At 36.5% G+C, this 15308-nt stretch overlaps 1 protein-coding gene across 19 annotated transcripts in view; it reads right to left on the minus strand.

The window, feature by feature from the left end:
* Positions 1-15197, minus strand: part of LOC106077152 (sorbin and SH3 domain-containing protein 1-like) — a 148311-nt gene extending 133114 nt beyond the window's left edge. For all 19 annotated transcript variants that reach the window (XM_056021383.1, XM_056021390.1, XM_056021382.1 and 16 more), the window contains exon 1: positions 15043-15197. In XM_056021383.1, the coding sequence (XP_055877358.1) occupies positions 15043-15138 (96 nt within the window). In that variant the 5' untranslated portion in view covers positions 15139-15197. The remainder of the gene's footprint in view (positions 1-15042) is intronic.
* Between the last annotated feature and the right edge of the window lie 111 nt (positions 15198-15308).

The raw sequence follows: 15308 nt of genomic DNA on the forward strand, positions 1-15308 counted from the left end.
ACAAGAGAAGAATACAATACACACCATAAGTGAGCTTTAGTTTGCTACTATGATTCAATCAACTTCCATCCAAGTAAATACAACCGATAGTCTGAAGTGTTTAGTACACCTGGTACATCTCACACACTAACATTTATTTGTGTACTCTTTTTTTTTTTAAATACACATCAGTCCTAGAAACGAAATCTCTAGGGAAATAACTCCTCACATCCGGTGTCACACCACCCCATTCCCAAATCTCTACACCGACATTTCAAGTCATAAAACATTATTTACAATCTCTATTTATCTTTGAATCATTAAATGAAAAATGTTACTCCCTTTTTATAAGCCGTCTTGACATAACCACAAAGGTTATAATACCAGGGATCCTAGAGGTTGGTGTTTTTTTCTCCAGAGTGTTTTTTTTTTTTTTTTACAACAGCATATCTGATTTCGGGTTGCTTTGGGGGCTTTGTAATCAATGTCAAGGACAAGCACTAAAGTTGCAAGTACAGTCCTAATATATGCAGCCCTCTTCATTTTTTATCTGAGGGGGGTGGGGGAGATGCCTTATTGAATGTATGTAAGCGGCGGCTGACAAGTAAAACTACCATTCAACGTACCTCAAACAATTTACTACAAGCTGTTATATAGTACCTATTATTTAATTGGGAAGTAGAATGGCAATTTTTTGCGGATTTCGTAAGTCAAGTCGTGATTGATGTGTCCAGTCTATCGTCTTGATGGGGCAGAGACCTGGAGAACAACCGCCTCAGGAAGATGTGTAAGATCTGCTGTCTAAACAAGACCACTGATGAGGAAATGCGGAAAAGAACAAAGCAGACTGAAGAAAATTTCCTTCAGAGACGCTGGCAATGGATAGGCCAAATCCTTCGCAAGCCTGCATCTAACACCAAGCCCTCACCTGGAACTCTCATGGGAAAAAGGGGATGGTAAAAAAAAAAATGGTGACAAGATTTGGGAAGTAGATGGGCATGACCCCAGACGAAACCACGGGCAGAGATGACTTGAAAATCTTTTGACAATCCATATCACCATTTTCGTAACGTGCTATATCTATCTTATTTATGTGTCTTTTGATATATTTATATAACAGCTAACTGAAAACTTGAAACTTTTTTGTTATAAAGAACACGATTATTATATACACATGTGATATTTATACACATTTTTCATTCTTTTTGTTTTTCGCCGCTAAAGTGACGTGGGATAACTCTAGTCATACACGCAGAAATAAAAGAGTGATGTTTCCTTTACTTCTTTTTGTCCAAACTGTTGAGCCGTGAAGAGAATTTTAGATATATAGTCAACCCACGGCGTAAAATACGCCGCTATTTTGCAGGGCCGGCCATAAGCCACTGCAAACTATGCGACCGCAGTGGGCCCCAAACTTTCATAGGACCCGCGCTAATTCTATGTGTAAATTATTTATATTAAACTAAACCATTTTATAACTTAAAGCAGATTTCCAGCGGCCGCCTGATTTACCAGGAGCTCCTGGAAATCCCCTGAAATCGCAAAATATACGAAAAAGTCATGGAAATCTCCGGAAATTACTAAAATCTTTTGAAAACTCAAAAAAAAAATCTCATGAAATATATAGACAAAAAGCAATTCATTTTGGGGTGTCATTCAAAATGTAAAACGCCAATCCTAGGCGCGATGAAAAAAAAAGGCATTATGCAATACCCGTAATTGTGGAATCTGGTGAAAAAAGCTTCTCGCGCCTCAAACTAATGAAGGATTACTTGAGGTCAACAATTCTCGTAGATAGATTGAAACTTTTAGTAATTCTTGCTATTGAGCGTGATCTATGTAGGAAATAAAATTTGTATGATATACCGTATGACTTTGCTACACGCTAAGCTCTTAAAGTAGTACTGAACGTAGTAAAGAATGAATAAAATGTAAAGACAAATTTTTATTTTCTAATACAAAATCTTAATTTTCACTTATTATCCGTATTCCTACCCAAACTTGGTCCCGCGAAATCCGTTTCGCATAGGACTCCACAATGGTTAAGTCGGCCCTGCTATTTAGTGACGGGTGAATGCAGAATAGATTACTTATTCTCTTTCCATGACTTCTTGGTCACAATGGTTAAGTCAGGCCCTGTTATTTAGTGACGGGTTAATATTACTTGTTCTCCACCCCCCCCCTCTTTTTTTTTTTTCGCCTCTTAAATTATGTAGGGTAACTCTAGTCCGTCCGACTTGCAAAAATAAAAGAGTGATCTTTCCTTTACGTGGTGTTCAAACTATTGAGCCATGAATAGAATTATATATATATATATATTTTATTCGGGTGAATAAGAAAAAGACTATCATACAAACAGACAAACAGCATAATGTGTTGGCTACAAAATCTTCAAGGAAAAACTGTCACGGCAGTGCATTAAAAAAAGAGGTGAGATAAAAATAGCGCTGTCATGTAAAATTCCATATCAGTGTTTCACCTGCCACTGATTTGAAGCCAAAAAGGTATACCCAGATAAACCCATTTAGTCCAACCTGAAGGAGCATTAACGCACAGTTGTAGGTTCATTTTCAAATATTAAATACATTTATTTTTATACACATTTTACGGATGATTAAAAAAAAAGGGGCAAAGAGATTAAGTCTTTCAGGTGGTTGGGCGAAATGTTGAAAATATATCAACGGTGGGTGGTGACCGGGTCAAAGCTTGTGAAAGAGATCTCGTGGAGATTTGAATAGCACATCTTTTAAAAAGTCGGAAACTAATATCTGGAATTTTGTTGTTGTTTTTTAAGTAGATGTTACTAGATTAAAAACATTATACACAGATAATGAGCTGTCAATGCAAAGCTTGGTTACTTGACCTTTCTTTGGTCAGTATAAATTTGAATGCAGGTTTAAATGTTGTATACATTAGTGTTATTTCTTTTTAAATTTATTTGGTTTTTATTTTTATTGTAAAAAATACATATTTTAAACATGGTACTGAGCTTTATAGAAAATATAGTGAATAAGACTTACCTACTGACTCTTTGTTACATTAAGTTATTACTAGATTTAAAGTATATTATTTCTCTACAACATATAGATAATACTATTGTACTACTAGGTTTAAATTACTTTAGACAAAACATTGACTGCATCAAACAAGAATGAGGATAGGAATCAAAATCCCTCCTTTCCTAGAAGTTCGGAATAGTATTGAAATATTTTAAAAATTTGGAATGATTTCCAGCCATTTGAGAGGTTTGGAATCGTTCTAACGTCTTTTAAATTTAACAAAGTGTAAGTCGTCATGTGACAACTACAGCTAGTATTCTTTTTAATTTCTAAATGTAACATTAAAACATAACATACTATTTATTTATTAACTAAACGTTGATTTGCAGTTGGCAATGGACAAGAGAAAGTACAACTCTATAGAAATGTAAGAACGGAAGAGGAAACAGGTGGAGAGCCGGGTAAAAAGGAAATGAGACGCTGAGCATTGTTTGTATTCAAAGGACACTGTGACATGTCACTATGGCACGGCAAGTTCTGTATATTAAAAGCGATAATTAGATTTTAAGGCAGTGGCGATTGCAACTTTACAATTATACAAACAAAACAAATTTAAATTACAATATCAAAGCAGACGAAGCCGTTACAGTATGTAAATTAATCCATTCCTAGCCAAACATTGCACTTTGAAATGTTCTTGCAGTATAGTATATAGTTAAGATAGATCTCGGCTGCTTTCACAAATTGACCTAAATTAGAATTTCGTAGATTAATAGCATTAATGTGATTTCATTATGACAGAGACTTTCTAGTCCAAGACAAATTAACCTGACCATTGTCAAAAATAACGCAAACTAAAACTGTACAAGATCCTCAAGATTCGCAATGACCTCCATTCTGGGGAAAGGAAGAAAGGCAGACCAAAAACAAAATGACAAAAGACATCAAGGAATGGACGAGCCAGTCAGCGAAATAGATTCAAATCCTGGTCAAAGACAAAGAAATGGAGAAAGAAGGTCGAAAGATCACGAGTGGTGGCTCTAACGGTCCAACAGAAAAAAATGAAGCAGAAATTAACCTTTGGATTAAAGAAAACAAATTAAATGTTCTTGTAAAAAAATGACATGACGTTTTATTGTTTTAAAGTGTCACCTACTTTGAGGACATTGGAGGTAATGTAAAGTCAGGTGATTGATGCCCTTGTGGTTCGCCGGCATTTCCAACGGGTCACGAGTACTTTGTTTTTAGCGACCCCGGTAAAGATCTCCGAAAAATAAAAGAGCTTTTGAAACCCTCATTTCCCCATCACCATTTGGCGTGCCATTGATGCCACGTCAACTTTTAGTCTTCAAAAAGAAGATTTTTGTGTTTTTAAAATTATATTTGCTTTTTGAGAGGGTGCAAATATGATTTTTTTTTTAACAAGGTGAGACAGACAGACTGTAGAAAAAATATAACAACTTGAACATACGTTTACCGCTTAGAAGGTGAAGTATTAGTGTAAATCACATGCAAAACTAAGTATGTACCATCAAGCAGTATTTCCAGACACAATGTAAAGCTTGTGTTTTATTCGTCATAAGTGAAACTTACCTTCGTAGACGAGTTATTTCCCTATTATCTATGAAATTGTTTCCATGATGCTCGCTAATCTAACCCTTTACTACAACTGTTGGGTAGCGCCATCTTAAGTACTGGCACAATTAATTTAGTAAAAGAGTTTTTGGGAAAGTTAATAGTGAGACTGAAAAGAGTTGGAAGGTGAGGAAGACTAGGTACTTGAGAATAAAAAGTGAATTATTCTCTGGAAATCTCAAGATTAATGTTACCTTCGAAGCACACTGTGACGTGTTTCTAGTCACAAAAATCTTCTGGGAAATGTCTGATTAATACCGTGTCAAATACCAAACCTCTAAAGTCTTCTTAGAAATGCCTGATTAATACCGTGTCAAATACCAAACCTCTAAAGTCTTCTTGGAAATGTCTGATTAATACCGTGTCAAATACCAAACCACTAAAGTCTTCTTGGAAATGCCTGATTAATACCTTGTAAAATACCAAACCTCTAAAGTCTCATTGGAAATGTCTGATTAATACGTGTCAAATACCAAACCTCTAAAGTCTCATTGGAAATGTCTGATTAATACCGTGTCAAATACCAAACCACTATAGTCTCATTGGAAATGTCTGATTAATACCGTGTCAAATACCAAACCTCTAAAGTCTTCTTGGAAATGCCTGATTAATACGTGTCAAATACCAAACCACTATAGTCTCATTGGAAATGTCTGATTAATACCGTGTCAAATACCAAACCTCTAAAGTCTTCTTGGAAATGTCTGATTAATACGTGTCAAATACCAAACCTCTAAAGTCTTCTTGGAAAAATCTGACTAATACCGTGTCAAATACCAACCCTCTAAAGTCTTCTTGGAAGATTAATACCGTGTCAAAGATCAAGGTCTCAAGAGAAAGGACGAACACAAGACGAGACGTAGTATACTAAACATTAGCAGAAAGTTTTCAAGGCACTTGCAGCCTTTAATTAAATGGATATGGAGGGTGAAAGGTCATATTAAGATATCATCATGATATATGTGAAAACAAATCTAAATCATGACAGAAGTGGAAGTCTGTGTGGAAAGGGAGGGGGGTCGGTTTGACAGACTCGGCGTATGTTGATGGCGAAGGTTAAGCTTGGCTTTGCTCTTATGAACTAAAAATAGCCCCAGTGCTGGCAATGATAATGTCAGAGCAACAAGCACACACACACGCACGTTAAGCACATGCCAAAGAGATAACATTCAATTTGGTTGTTGCTGTTTTCTATATGACATGATATAAAATTCGAGGAAAGTTACACAATTATGACGTCATATCGTGAATAAAACTCGAAGGAATCCAGAAAAAAAAAAAAAAAACCAAGAAAAGATTAGAGGCAATACAAGAATGACATGAACTTAACAAACTTTGGTAACCTCCCCTGGATTGATCAAATACAACAAGAAATAACAAAAAACAAAGTTTATATTTAAGAGTCAATTAGGTTGGAACAGTCGAGTAATTCTATTCATGATTGCTGAAGGCATAATAATTGTTTGCGATTATAAATATTTTTACCAAAATTGTTTTCGTTTAGCTTTTAGCTTTCTCAATACTCTGTGATCCTATCACGTGACTGGACCAGTTGGGGGAGGGAAGAAAGGGGTATCTTGGTGAATGTTTACATGATCGTTTTTGAAATGCAGGAAAATAATGTTCAGAAAATAATGTTCAGTTTAAGTGTCCTGGGGACTAATTCCACTTATACCACCCACACATCTGTCACAAGTACAACTTCTTGCCAAACAAAATTAATTACCAATAATTAACTAATTGGTTAATTTTTCTTAATAGATTGTCAGGTAAAAGAAATAATTGTGCAAAGTTTCAGCTTAATCCGAGATTGAATGTGGGAGAAATAACGTGTACAGACTTTTGACCAGACAGACAGAATGAGTTGATATAAACTTTGTACAAAAAAAACTTGTGTAACACAGTGAGCAGATCAGCTAGTGGGTATAAACAGAAGCTTTGGTTTAGTCAGGAGGCTACTGGCACAGTGACAATACGGGAGGGGGGGGGGATCACAGACATGCCGTTCTCACATCAGGTGCTAACTATAGTCCTTGTTGAATTGCTGCTTCTATCAAGTTGATATTTTCAAAAATTGTTTCTACGTGTAATGCCTAGCAACCAAACTTTCAATACTTGACCAGCACTTTCTTACACTCAAAACAGACTGAATGGAAACAGTTGAAATCAAAACTATTGTATTAAGGTCCTAAGAAGTCTTATCATAATTAGCACAATGAACCTAAACGGCGACTACTTTACAGTGGTCATTGCAATGGTACAGGTGTTTGGTCACATGTACCTGGTACAATGGGGGAGAACCAATCTTGACCTTCCAATCAGTGCACGTTCCAGTACCAAGGTCTGAGTTGTAACAGGAGATGGGAGGTAGCGAGGACTTCATTGAGTGAATGCGAGAGAATACAAAGTCATCTAGAAAATAACACACTGCAATATGTATTTTGAAGCGCGGTGTTAGAATCTGCCACATCTAATAAATAGTGTCGACACTTAGCAATCATTGTGCCATTAGTGAACTTATGTTTTGACAAGGCAGGTAAGAGCAAGGAGATGTGCAGGACCAATTTGTAGATTCATTTGAAAGGAAGTGTGAGGAACGTCTGCAGGGGTGGGGATGACGAGTACAGACTGACAGTGCTGCACACTTATCAGAAATAGATCATCGCATGAGAAAATACTACAAGAACTAGTCAACTCTTCACATCTGTATATATATTAAATATGCTCAAAATTCACCATATTATGCACAATTCAAACTAGTTTAAATACAAGTCTGGTCAGTATGCATACAACATCAAATACAAATAAAATAATTAAAAATACTATTGGTATCTATAGGTCGATGCAATAACAACTTTTATTGAAGATCAATGGTATTATAGACTGTATAATCCACAAATCCTTAATCAATCGGCAACTCAATGTATTTCAACCACCAAGCTCGATTAATACCCATTACGATAAAACTACGGATATAATTAATATGAGTTGATAATAAATTGGGTTTAATAAATCAACATCAAGTCACCGCTAGGTCAAAAGCAAACGGTTGTACAGTTCATCTCAGTTCACACAAATGACGTGGAAACGGTCAAGTGTCCAGCCATTGACACGCTGCCCTCTTTTTTTTTTTTCTTCTATCACAGGTGTCACACTTCACCCCGGTCGTCCAGGCAGAAGGTGGTCAAGGGCATTTGGCTACCACCGCTGGCGACCTGGTGTTGTTTGCATTCCCCAAAACAACAATTACGCAAAGTCGCAATGGTCAGGGCTAGTGTTTGACCAGCAGTCTCTGCCTATTTGTCTATCTGCGCACCGTGAGTTACAGCTGGGCTCTAGGCCGATGATTAAAAGATTCGCGAAGACCTAATCCAGCATGAGTTAGCCAGATAGTAGAACAAGGTGGACATTAAAAAAGGGGGGAGGTGGAAATGTGCATATATAAATGAGAACGAAGAAGGCATTAATTAATATTGTGTAGATAGAAAAAAAAAGTTGCGGAATGCGCCTTCGGATAGAAATGTTAACATCAGGCTAAAAATAAAGTGTTTAAATATTTTCAAGGGTTAAGTCAATAACTATGTCACCTTACACCCGTGATGAAGAGCTACTCCTGAGAGGAAATGAAAAAAAAAAGGACTATGGGCTAAAGAAGTCATTAGATCCACTGAACATAGAAACTTTCGTTAAGCGATATATAATTAAATCTATTCTGTCTAGCTAGGTTCAGCTTTAAATCTATTCTGTCTAGCTAGGTTCAGCTTTAAATCTATTCTGTCTAGCTAGGTTCAGCTTTAAATCTATTCTGTCTAGCTAGGTTCAGCTTTAAATCTATTCTGTGTCTAGATCAGCGTGTCAAGTGTGGCTGTTGTGTATACTCTATGTCCACGTAAAGTTCTACTGCATTTTCTGATAACGAAACACATTGTATAGATTTAGAAACTTCTATTTATAACTTCCTGCCTTCAGAAAATAAAACTACAAAAAAAAAAGAAAAAAAAATTATCCGAGTTTTTTCTTCTTGCAGTTCATCGAAACAATTTGGTCAATTCCATATAGTCCTCTCTTGTTAACTGGTCATAAGGATGGGATATTTGGATGCGAAGCATGATAATAGATTAGCTGGCTATTAAGATGAATATATATATTTCATAACTACAGATGTATTAAGTTTCGTTATAATAAATCTAAACTCAATGTTCAACTCAAAGCGAATCAGCAAAGCTTCAAAAATATAGAACTATGAATGGAACAACACAATAGGCTTACATTATAAATTACAATTTAGACCTTTTCGGATTATTTTTTTTTTTAATCTTTTGTTGTCGTTGTTGTAAATGTATCTATTAATAAGAGATGTATTTCAATCAAATAATTTTGAGCAATAATCTTTTTCTATTTTCAAGTAGTCAAGACTTGGCGACTAGAAGAGTAACAAACAGAGCACACTTCTTGCTAGTAAAGATTCCATTTCCGACCATGCAATCCTATAAAGGTCATATAAAGGTCATGTTTCTAAGGTTCGAAGTTAACGAGGGTGCCATGTGGCCCAGCACAACGACCAAATGCCTTTAGTTTTTCCACAGCCAATGTCAGATATCCATTAGAGCACGGTGGACTCAGATGCGACCTAAAAATATCAAAGTCATATCCAGTCTTGACCTAGATTCGAACTCGAGAACTCTCGTGTCGACAGCCACCACGCCGACTTCTTTCAATTGCATACTTTTATTTGTTGTAGTGGTTTTGTGTTCAACTTTGGTGTTTTTCAGAGCATAATTACTTTAAGTGAAGGCTGTCTGTGTGCCATTGTGTTTTAGTTGTGATAATATCCTAAAGAATATATTAGGCCTACATCAAAAGCTCCTAAAAATAATAAATAGTAAAAAGTACTTCCGGTAATAAGTACAGACATCAACAGACAGTGTCGTACCGTCAGCATCAGGTGGTTTTACTACGAACACAAGTTAACAATAAGTGTCAACGTAGGTCCTGGCAAGGAATGTTTGCCAATTAACGACTCACTCGCTAACTACTGCGGCGCTTAGAAGGTTGAAGCAGACACCGATGTGAAATTTATTATTAGACCTGTGCGTATCAATTTAAAGTATGCATATTATAAAAGAATTACTTAATAACGAATACAAGGAGAAGAAATGCTCTTTAGAAAACCCTAAACTTGAGCTATCACAGAAAAGGCTCCGTAATGTATAACTGACTCCAAATACAAGCATTTATTAAAACATATATTACATTAAAAAATTAACTATTAAAAATATATAGTTTTGTTAAACAATATTTGGAGTATATAGCCCACATATATGGCTATATTATAAATTGAACTATTTCTTCTTTATATTATGTCCACTTTATATTAAAATTGCCAACTGTTTTCAAAATGACGGTCTTTCCAACATTGTGGAAGTACATCGTAGGAACACAAAGAGCTCTCTGAAGTGATTAACCTTCGGCGTCAGTCGGAAGAAGAGAAAGTGAAAAGAGTGTTTCCTTGGACACGACATCCAATAACGGTTGGAATTAAACCTGGAATAACCTTCCTGTTGACGGGGCCAACCAGACAGAGAAGTCTTTTTTTATTTCTGCTTTTTACATTGGTCAAAAAGGTCTAAGGGGACTTTGCATCGACATTGTATTAACATTAACACGGGTGGGAGCTTGTCATGTGTGTGCATTTTGATAATCAAGTACAATCCAAACTAGAATTTCTCCATGTGTCATTATCTTCTGTTTTTTTTTCTTTTCATTTTATGTGTGAGGTATACATATATAAGATATATGAACAGCTCGTGTTGAGTCCAGACCTCCATGTGAACACCTGTTCCCAGAAGTTTCCCGCGTATTAAACAATGAATTGCGTGTTCCGAACACCCAGGCTAATTATCAGTTTTCTTGAGAAATATCGTTAAGATCTAGCACGTATACATTTTATGAGCCAACAAAGAAACAAAAAAAAAAACACACAGACACAGAGCCCAACGCACTTCACACATTTTCTTGCAGTGACCACGTGGTTTCAGTGCATGGAACTCGTTACGGAGGCACACTACGAAATCAATGACACGAAACTATAGTAAAGGTTTGTTTACATTCTACCACCATTCATTCCCCTCCCACCATTCTAAGGCGACGAATTAGCCCCACCGCCTATCCCCAATTACCCCTCCTAAAAAAAGAATGCGACAGTTTTTCTTCAGAAAACAAAACCGAAGTATTTCCGTCTTTCGGCGCCTTAAGAATTCGGCTTCTATTTTGTAATAGTATTCCCTGCGCCTTGTATCATTCTGCTATAAAAACACGACCCCCCCCCCAAACCCATTTGGTGAAGATAACAAAAGTCTGTGTTGGGGAGGGGAGAATAAAAACCTGAAAAGGATTTACGGTCCAAGTGTTACGAACTATACAGACAGATCTCGAGGCAGTAACCTTACAGTTCTGTTAGTGGATGGAGAGATGCATACACACAACAGACGTGGCCACCAACTTGAGAAGATCGCGTCCCATAGAACAGAAAGTCAAAACAAGACAAACCAGGTCGTAAATCAACATTGTCATTCACCGATCATAAACAAACAACATTTAGCCACGTGATTCTCTATCTCTTCTATACAAATTACGATCTAATTTTAATACACAATGGCTATAACGTGGTATTTTTTTTTCGTTGTTTTATTAATATTATCACGTGATTAAATGTTTGTTTACGATTGGTGAATGAGGTCCATAGCAGTCTATAAGGCATGGACCAATTGGTTATACAAAATAAAATTAGGCGTATTCATCAAACTTCCTGAATCATGAAAAAGTCTTCAAGAAGATAGCCTGTCCTCTACCCTTCCCAATATAAACATCATAGGCACATTGCTCCTGCCCTAGATATATGAGCGTATATATAACGTCATCCACCCCCTTCCCCTCCCCCCTTTTTTTTAAATTCCATTTCTTCAACTGTCAATCAGTGACGAGCAATAAGAAAACGTCTAGGGGAGGGGAGGAGGCGGTGTCTCAGTGATATTACACGTTACTAAATGTGACATCGCAAGGCGTTGCTGTAACCCAGATTTGTCAACAAGACGACAGTCTCACAAACTTAAACCAAGAGTATGCCAGCAGTTCGCCCCAGTTGTTTTTTTGTTTTTTTTTTCATTGTCTCAGCATCTTTACTACCTGGATGTCAAAAGGGGGCGGGGGGGGCGCAAAAGCTCTGCAGAAAGAAATTATTTGCATTGTTTTCATAAATCCCTTCATCTGATCTCCCGCCATCCCATGGTCACTGTTTAAGAAATGTCACTTTTTTTTTTCCGAGGGAAGTAAACTCACGTCTGCTGACTACGAGGTTTGAAAGTCTCGGTGAGTAAATGCAATGTCTAATTATGTCCTTGAGGCATAAAGTGTTGGTCACGTGTCAAGTCGTACCTGCACGCATGAGACCACGGACAAAGACACGACGATGTATTTACTGATGTGAAGTCGGACCAGAGAGCAAGAAATAATAGCTTTAGCAAATGTTGACTAGGTTTTAAATACTTTTACTGATGTAGACCTTTTACTTAACAATTCAGAGAGAGAGAGAGAGAGATAGAGAGAGGTCACTTGTAGAATGTATACAAGATCTAGAGACCATTGCTGGTGGCATTGGACCAGGGCTACACTTTGAACTTTGGTAGGGTACACGCCCACGTGCATACATATCCTGTTTGAGAAAGGGAGCAAGGACTTGAGAAGTTGATATTTCAAAACGATCTACTAAGATATCTATGAACTTAGTTAAATCTGAATTTTTAAAAAGTCAATAATATTGATAAACTCCAACATACTCTACCCGGTATTGTCGTTTGTACTAAACAGTATAAAGCTCTCCTTTCAGACCCTGCGATCTAAAGGGCAGATGATGTAAAGGTCGTCTGTTTCTGTGGCCAACGGTTAACGAGGGTGTCAAGTCGCCAGAACTTTATTTTCCCCATTAGAGCTGGGTGGACTCAGAGGAGCCCAAAGATCCACGAAATTAAAAATCCTAGTCTTCACCAGGATTCGAACCCGGTACCTCGGTTAGGAAGCCAAGCGCTTTGCCGCCGCAGCCACCGCGCCTCCACTAAACATACGGGCGCACTGAACTTAATATGCACGAGGCGGCTATTACCAAGAAGCCTGAGTCACTTAAAACATCTCGCTACTTAGTGTTAGACCCAAATCTTCACTGCCTTAATTAATGTATTAATTGCTGATGTGTTAGACCCAAATCTTCACTGCCTTAATTAATTTATTAATTGCTGATGTGCGTGTATCTTTAGATGATGACTGATTCATGTTGGAGAAATGTGGATATTTAACAACCATGGTTCTGAAACTGAGAAGGCTGCTTCTGTTCCTCACCTACAGCTACTGTATGATACAATTAACTACTTTCATGTTCAACAATAAGGAATAAATAATTCGTCAACACGATGACAGTTTGACGAGATAATGAACTAACAGTAACATAGAGATAAGTGTCAACAACCAAATCAACATATTCCAACAGCGAAAGCCCATTATACAAATAAACACATAAACATTGGATGTCTCCATACTCATATGCCAATAATCCTAGCTGTGTCCTTGTGTCAGTTGTGAGAACATTTTGTCAACAAATAGAACGACCTTTCATGTGATGTTAAGGGAATTCAATCTAAATTAAAAAATGTCGATTATGTAAAAAGCTTTGAATATTCAGCTGATATGCAGAACACGCGTTCACACAGACACTTGGCCCCACTGCTTTAACTAACGGGTACAATATTGCGATAGGGGGGAAACGTGAGAGGAGAGAAAAACAAAACAAGGTTTAAAAATAAATATCGCTTGGCAAGAGAACAAGTTTCAGGGTTAGTTGTTTTTTTCTAAGTCCTAAGCATAATTTGTTATCAGACAATCTTCTCTCCTTTCCACTTTCACAAACATAGAACGAAACAAGAACTATGGTACTAGTACTAGAGAATTCTTCATGAGCATCTAAATCTACATCGGCTCTGTTTCACCCGTTCCCTAGCCAGCTTTCAAGACGTCCTATAATTCATAATAGAGTTTTGAAAGAATAACCGGTGTAGACATCATTCAAATGTAGATTTCACATTCAATTAGAGTCAGTCATAGAATTATAAGCTTTATATGCATGCGAATGTTTTTTTTTCCCCCTTGAAATTCAAAACCACTATCACCAAATAAGACTAAACACTAAGTTTCCAATAAATCAAACGCTTCAATGAGGGATTAAATGGTAGGAACAATCGAAGGTAAATCGACAATTTAGTGATGCCCAGAGGACAAGTCAGCCCACCCCTTCACTGTTTATTCTAAATTTCACGCAACGAAATAGAAATATAATTAATAATTCGATAGATCCATCCAGATACAAAGAATGTTTTCTCTCTCACACACTGAAGCATCACTTCAGTTATTCTTATACTATTACAATCATTGCTTTAGGCTATATAGGCTACAGTGAGCTTTTCATCAACGAGTGGGGATGGGGGCAACAAATATTTACTATTTAAAGTCATTAAGCAAGGACAACTGCACTGACATTCATAGAATAGCCAGCAAATACTGGAGTTTAGGTTTACAGAAGTAGCATAAGAAAGTAAGTCTTTAAATAAAAAGATAATTAATCATCTCATATGTGTGTAAGTGTGTAGATTTAGATATATTTTTTTTTTACTTTGCCCAATATCTCTCTCATATCTTTAATTTCAATTCAAAGCATTTGTTGGGTTGAAAGAAACAAAATGGATGTTTGTTGTTTAACGATTTTATTTGTATTATTTATTATTAATCTATTTTTTTTTTAAGTTTTATTTTTCGTTGAAAAGTCTTGCGACTTGAGTTGAACACCTTTTAATTAAAATATACCATTTAGTAAAACAAAAAAGCCTTCCATTTTTTCCCATTGTCACAAATTCTCCACAATTTGTTTGGTTTAACAGACTTTCCTTGATAGAATCCAGAATTTGACATCGAATAATTTAACAGACGTGATTACAGTCGATCAAATAAAATTTAAAAAATGGGCGTGGCAAGCCGCTTTTTTTTTTCCCGAAACAAGCTCTTGGACAAAGTTTCAGTTTATCTTTTCAGAGTTTTAAACTTGGTAAAGTAATTGAAAAGTTACGAAAGATGAGAAAAATAAGAAAATGTATTTTCCTTTAACATTGCTCTTATGAACTAAACTTCTTCATTCAAGAGAAATCGTTGTCTAGTAGAAACGCAGGTAAGCACGGACGGGAGAGAAAGCAAAACTAAAGGTAATCTAAAGTAAGGAAAACCAGGTGTGCTATTAATGGTATATTCCAAAGCTGCAGATCTACTTCGAAATAACTTTAGAAACTTTCCAAAACTGGTTATAATATGCAAAAAGATAATTGAACAGTCTTACCTTAGCTATTATTACTGGTTCATTAAATTCCCTGCCTCCTTGAAGTCTAAATCCCCAGGGAGATCCCCCTGTCAGAACTACAGTGAACGTGGTCATGTTTTGATCGAAACCGCCATGAAGCTGAGGAACATATACCGAATAGTCGAAAGGGTTGACCCAAATCAGTTTTCAAGAAAAATAGTGACTCGTGTTACAACTAAAAATAGCTCACATACTTTCTTGAATTTTTAAAATTGTTTAGACATATCTATGAAACAGCTTTAACA

The sequence above is a fragment of the Biomphalaria glabrata genome, chromosome 2 (assembly GCF_947242115.1).
Source record: "Biomphalaria glabrata chromosome 2, xgBioGlab47.1, whole genome shotgun sequence".
NCBI lineage: Eukaryota > Metazoa > Mollusca > Gastropoda > Planorbidae > Biomphalaria > Biomphalaria glabrata.